The sequence below is a fragment of the Castanea sativa genome, chromosome 5 (assembly GCF_040712315.1).
Source record: "Castanea sativa cultivar Marrone di Chiusa Pesio chromosome 5, ASM4071231v1".
NCBI lineage: Eukaryota > Viridiplantae > Streptophyta > Magnoliopsida > Fagales > Fagaceae > Castanea > Castanea sativa.
The window spans coordinates 40580096-40586766 of record NC_134017.1 but is presented as its reverse complement, the minus strand read 5'-3'; the positions used below and the strand labels follow the sequence as shown (position 1 = coordinate 40586766).

The 6671-nt window shown below is 34.6% G+C and overlaps 1 protein-coding gene across 1 annotated transcript; it reads left to right on the top strand.

The window, feature by feature from the left end:
• Nucleotides 1–304: 304 nt before the first annotated feature.
• LOC142633285 (dof zinc finger protein DOF1.4-like) lies at nucleotides 305–2449 on the top strand. Its single transcript, XM_075807501.1, has 2 exons — nucleotides 305–464; nucleotides 659–2449. The coding sequence occupies exons 1-2, from the start codon at nucleotides 399–401 to the stop codon at nucleotides 1667–1669; spliced, it is 1077 nt and encodes a 358-aa protein (XP_075663616.1). The 5' UTR covers nucleotides 305–398; the 3' UTR covers nucleotides 1670–2449.
• The last annotated feature ends 4222 nt before the right edge of the window (nucleotides 2450–6671 follow it).

Here is a 6671-nt window from a genome sequence, read left to right as displayed (position 1 = left end):
AATAATAATGTGTTTTTTTCTACGTTTTTTGGGTAGAATAATAATAGTGTTCTTTCTTCGTTGAACCTCCCAAGATTCATCTGTTATGTTACTTTACCTCCCTGTCTTCTTCTTGGATTTCGAATGTCCTCCATATTCTTTTCATTATTCTAATCCAATTAAAAAAATGTCCAACTAAAATTCGATTTTGGACCTGACCCATCACGTGAAAATACATTTAAAAAAAGCCATAATTACATAATTACAAGTAATTAAACTGTCCTTCTTGTATGTAAATTGTTAATCCTCTCTCTCTCTCATGGTCATAATATTTCAACCCCATCAAGAAAGGATCACGTCGCCACCTGCTATTTGTCTGTATACTCTTTGTTTCAACGATTCCTTTGAGAGAAGAAAAAATGTTGAGTAAGAGTAACTGTGAGAAGATGGTAGTCATCACTCCAACTACAAACGAATGGCCACAGGTTTTTCTTTCTTTTCTCTCTCTCTCTCTCAATTATTAGACAAAACATGACCACCCCATTTTTGTTGCTTTGCTATTGGAACCGAATATCTCTGCTGTGATGTTATTTTACCCTAAAACGCAACCTCAAACTCTTTCTTTTTCTTTTCTTTTCTTTTTTTCTTTTTTCCTCTCCTTTCTTTCACTTTGGTACAGAATCAGATAGATGATCAGAAGGGCATGATGGCTTCAACAGGCAATAGAGTAATGGAAAAACAAGTCCAAGAACAACAACAACAGCAGCAGCAACAACAACAACAAGCTCTCAGGTGTCCTCGCTGTGATTCATCTAACACAAAGTTCTGTTACTACAACAATTACAGCTTGTCTCAACCAAGGCACTTCTGCAAGGCTTGCAAGCGGTACTGGACAAGAGGTGGTACTTTGAGAAACGTTCCTGTAGGTGGTGGATGCAGGAAAAACAAGCGCGTGAAGAGGCCTTCATCAGCTTCAGCCATTGATGGAGCTTCCTCTTCTTCGACTCCTAGTGCAAACACAATCCCTCCATCTCAACCCCACTTGGATATATCTTCTTCCACATCAAATCATCATCTTAATCCTTTGTTTTTTGGGTTATCCAGTAACCCTTCTGATGTGAGTCTTCCATTTCCCACCAGGTTCAATCCTAGAGTTTCCAATGTAGAAACTGTTTCTGGGTATGATCTCCAACCCCAACTAAATGCTCTTGGACTAGGATTTTCCTCTGGAATTATGGCTAATGATGCTAGTGAAAATGATTACCGAAATGGGTTTAATCCTTCTTCCACATCAAACTCACTTCTTTCAAATTATTCCATCTTTGGTTCCTCGTCTTCTACTGCCACTACTTCTCCAACCATTGCTTCCCTTCTCTCCTCTAACTTTCAACAACAGAAATTCATGAATGGCGCTATGAAAGACAATCGAGCACCAAATCATTATCAAAGCTTGGCACCATTTGAAGGCTTGCATATAGCGAGTAACAGTGCTGAAGCTGCAGGGATTGGCATAAAAGAAGTGAAAGTAGAAGATGGTAACAGCAGGTTGGATTGGAATAATGGTTCTTGCCAGAATAATCATATGGAGCAAGTTGGGTTGTCCGATCCTTCTCTTTACTGGAATGCAACAAATATGGGTGCTTGGAATGATCCTGGAAACATAGGGTCATCGGTCACTTCTCTGATCTAGCAAAAACCAGACATCATTTTCGAAATTGTCTCCCTCTTTTTTAGTCATATTCTTGGTCATTTTTTAGTTACCTAGGTTTCTGTTGATTACTTCTGTTTGTAGTGAATTTTTATGGTCAAGGTGGGGTTGGTTTCAAAAGAAAAATTTGACAAAAAACAAAAACAAAAACAAGATTTCGTATTGAAGTAACGATGGGAGGAGCTTGGATCGGAGCGATCATGTCAGCTGCAAAAACAATCAACCTGTTAGTTTTATTATCAAGGTTGAGACTTCACTAATTGCGCTGAGAGGAACCTCGGATCCTCTTCATCTCATCTCTTGGGTATCATCATCATCATAGTCAACTTTCAGTGTGGAAGGTTTTCCTTGAACATATTGAGGACCCTTTGGAGCAACTTTCTGGTTCAGTAAGTTGGTTTTTATTTGTATGTATATATGCATGACCATGTCTTTTTTATTTTTTCTTCTAATGTATCCGTTACTAGGTGGGGGTATATGTTGCAGTCCTCAATGAAGATCAGATGAGGAGCAAATAATTTTTTATTTAATTTTACCTTTTTTTTTTCTTATGAGCTTTTATGGGGAAGGGTTGGGTATAATGGTATAGAAAGAGAGGGAGATTTGTCATTTCAATGTGACTATTTATTTTATGTGGTTGGCACTAGTTGTTGTTTTGATGCTATTTGTTAAGGAACTGTGCTTTTGGAAAATAATGCTTATATTTTCAAATTGCATTGAAAACTAAACATTATGAATATATAAATTATCTATCAGTAAGCCTGTGCGTGTGTATGATGGATGTCAGAATGTTGATGGTTCATACTCGCATTGAGAAAGTGATATCAAAGTTGATGGTTCAATTATCCTCTTCTGTATATTGAGAAGAGGAAAGGGTGTGGATTGGTTGTGGATTTTAGTTCTTATTAGATATCAATCATAGATTCAGACTCCGACCAAATATGCTGTTGGAAGTGATTGCTTGGATTGTACTATGATGTCTGTAGTGCAACATTTATTCTCTAATATTCGAACAAGCTTGAGTGGGGGAGAGGGAAGTTGAGTATATTGCAAGAGATGAGGTTAAGGAGGAGTTAAGTCCATTCTTGTGTGGTTGTGTGTGCTGCCTCATTTTAACGTTGAAAGAAATAGTTTCAGGTTAGTCATTGGCTAGCTAGGACACAATTTTGAGTCTTTGATGCCATAGTAATCATCTGGTACTTTATTTTCCGTCTTTTTCAGTAGTGTGCAAACTGTTCAGTCACTCTTCATTAATCCCCTTTTCACAGCACTACTTTCGCTTTTGTCTCCATGCTGAACAGATTATTAACTTGTACTAATTCATCCAAGCCTTACAGTACGATTTCCAAAGTTCTGTTGAAAGCATCATTGCAAACTTGGGTGCTTTGCATCTTTATGGATTCCACTAGGGGTTTTGGCCACTGGCATTCTTTCTACCAACCCCTTGGGGTAGTTCAAAGCACTCCAAAAATGAAGCTTTCAGACTTCCCAATGCAGCAATTGGAGGGACTGGTTGAGAGCTTAGGTTTTTTTTTTTTTTTGATAAATTCAATAGTTAGGACAATGTGGGAGGGGAGATTTGGATAAGTACATCTTTGTTGAAAACAACAAAAAGTACTAGTTGAATTACAAAGCTTTCGAAAAGCTTATATTATTAAAAATTTTAGAGAATTAGAGCAATGCTAGCACATACCATTTTTTTTTATATTATATAATTGTTGATATAAATTATTGTGACCAGAGCAACTTCACAGGCACTTAAAAGTCTACCATTATCACTATTTTTATTAGGTAACAATTACAAAAGACCATGCATATGTGTCAAAAATATTGTGTGCCTTAGGCCCTTGTACTATTGGGAGAATTAAGATTACAAAAGTTCTAAATAAATCTTGACATAAAATTCAAACTTATTAGGCCATTGAGTAGAAGGTAGGGTTATGAAATCAAAACCCATTAGTACATTATCTATCTATCTATCTATCTATCTATATATATATATAAAGTTACAATCAAGTTTAAGAGCTATGAAGTATTATAACTTACATCTTTGGAAGTTCAAATATATTGTTTTTTGGTTTTTTGGGAAAGTGGGGGGGGGGGGGGGGGGGGATGTTTGATGGAGTGAAAGAAGGTGACATGCTGAAGGGCAGAAGGGGTGATGCTGAATGCTATTAGTGGAAATGATGGTGCAACGTGTATGTTGGAGCTACTTTTCTAATGATAGTAAAAGTTTTAAATATATATAATCTACTTAAGCCCACTTCTTTGATTTTACAATCAAGTAATAAGAGCTATGAAGTATTATAACTTACATCTTTGAAGGTTCAAATCTTATTTTCTTTTTTCTTTTTCTTTTTTTGTGGGAAGTGTTTGCCTTTCCATCTTGTTATCGGAATTGATGGAGTGAAAGACGGTGACATGCTGAAGAGGTGATGATGTTGAATGATATTAGTGGAAGTGATGGTGCAGTGTATATTTTGGATCTACTTTTCTAATGATAGCAAAAGTGAATAATGGTAACAATGCGGTAAAAAAGAGATGTAGCTTTGATGGCATTAGGTACTGCTAGAGGCTTAATGAATTAACTAGCCAGTAGTCATGATGGAAAATAAGCATCACAGTGGCAGAGTTTGGAATGGGAAGATGGTATAAATGGATGCAGGATATGTAGTTTAAAGGTAGGAGGGACTGCATATTGTTCTATAGGTTTTAATCATCATCACTATTGTCACTGTTAAACCACCAGCATCACTATATCAATGATCACCATTGCTGCAACGTTTGCAGTGATCAACTCTAGAATTATGCCTTGCAAGGACTATTCTCTGCTACATGACAAATAGTGCTACCATTGAATCACAATTAGGGTTTTCCCCATATCCTTGAATTTTATGTCTTATTTTGCTCCCCCGTTTGGAGAACTCAAAAAACCTAGCCTTAAGTGGGTTCACTGTTTCAGATATTATTTAATTAGTCCATAGACCATGACAAGCCACTTGGAGTGTTGGTGTATATATTACAACTAGGTTCAAAGATGTTTTGTTTTCTTATTATCTATGTATAAAAGTTCATAGTAACTGTCAATTCTCAGTTTGTCACAACGCTGAGACATTGAATAGTCCTAGTTGGCCACCAAACAATTAAATGTAATTAAAAGAAAGCATTCTGTTGTATGGGCATAGGGGAAGAAAGAATCGAATTTAGTAGTCATTGATTAATCCTAATTATCCAATTGTGACAATTCTTAGACATCTATGGTTTGACCTAGTTGATCATGAACCACTAAATTGAATAAAAGATGTATTGGGTTGTATATTTATAGGAATGGAAAAAAGGAGAGGTTTCTCTAAAGAGAAACATTTAAAACTCCTCTTATATTTTTTTATTGAATGTAAATTTTGAAAACTTGACCATTAAATTATATGTTATTTATGTTTTTAATACACATCAAATTTGGTTCAAATGGAATATTATTTATTATTCTATTAATAAACTTATTTTCTAAACATAATATTTTAATACAAAAACTAGAAATTTAAATATGTCATTGATGACATAATTAATAATCTTGATCTTCTTAAACTTTTGCAAATATGAAGAATATAATAAAAACATGCAATCAACGGTTTGAAATGTCTCTTTCTAAACTAGTTTGTAAATGAAGTTAATTATTTTTCATCCATTTGTGACCTAATCTCGAACAAGACAGTGAAAGTTGAGTTGTGAGGGTGGCACCCATAATAAAAAATGGACACTAATTACTACATATTCGATATTATAAATCGTCCATATACCTCACTTATTTCATATCTTTTAAGTGTGGGCATGTTTAAAAACAGTGAACAACGCGTGTGAAACTAAGAAATGCATAAGAATATTTTTCCCATATGCAATATAGTCTGACCTTGACTTAAATTTTCATATATTAATTAGTAGGATAGCGTGCCATTTCATTATTTTCAATATGGACATGAGAGCACTACAAGAGGCACAAATCTTTGTGCTAAATTACATTTTCTTTTTAATTCCCATGCCACCAATTACGTTTTAGGAGTCACTATCAAACTGAACATCATGATAGGAAAACACCATGATTTCCTCATTTCCCGTTACGTGTGATTTCAAAGTCACTAATTCATTTATCTTGAAAAAGTAGCCTATGAAATCCAGTGATTTAGCAAGTAATTTAAACACAAGAATTCATAGCAGTCCGAAGAATCAAAAAAATATCAATTTCCTAGGAATATTACCTTATGAATATTCTAGTGCATGAATTAGAAAAATAAACAAATAGAGATAGAATGCCGTAGTGGTTTTAGTTAACTCAATTAGTAAAATCTTTAATAGTTGAATAAGAGATTTGAGATTCAATTTCCATCTACACCAAAAACTGATTGGTATCTTAGTTTAATGATAAAAAATACAATTATTAGAAACAGTCGGCATAAGTTAAAATTTTATAAGAAAAAAAAAAAAAAAAAAAAAGATGCGTATGCAATTCATTGTGAAAGCCACCACACGAAGGTCTAAACCCAAGTATATTTGGCCACGTTTGGAAAGAATAAGACACACGGGTGGTATTATACTATAGAACAAGGAAAAGGAAATTATATGATTTGGAAAAAATCGTTGTAAACATAATTTTATAAGCAAATGAAAGTTTTCTTTTGGTTCTTTTACCTATGAGATTCAAATAGAAAATGCTTTCAACACCCTTTCCGTTTTGCGTTCTCTGTTTTCCTTTATCTTTTTCCTATAAAAAGTGCAATATGGTTTATTAAAAATAAGGATGTAGCTAGCACCGATAATAATCTGAAAGTGTAAATCCTCCTATATGCTATCACTAATATACATACAAGGTGAGGTTTACGGTTTAGAACTAGAGTCAAATAAATGACCCGAGTTGGGCTAAGTCATGCCCAGCAACTTGCCATTAGCCACTTCCTCCCACCTTGATCAAATATATTGACTAGGAAGTAGG

Excerpts from the sequence above, each read along its gene's own strand:
- LOC142633285 (XM_075807501.1), top strand. The coding sequence starts at position 399 with ATGTTGAGTAAGAGTAACTGTGAGAAGATGGTAGTCATCACTCCAACT. Across the intron at positions 465-658 it reads CTACAAACGAATGGCCACAG|AATCAGATAGATGATCAGAA; the intron begins GTTTTTCTTTCT and ends ACTTTGGTACAG.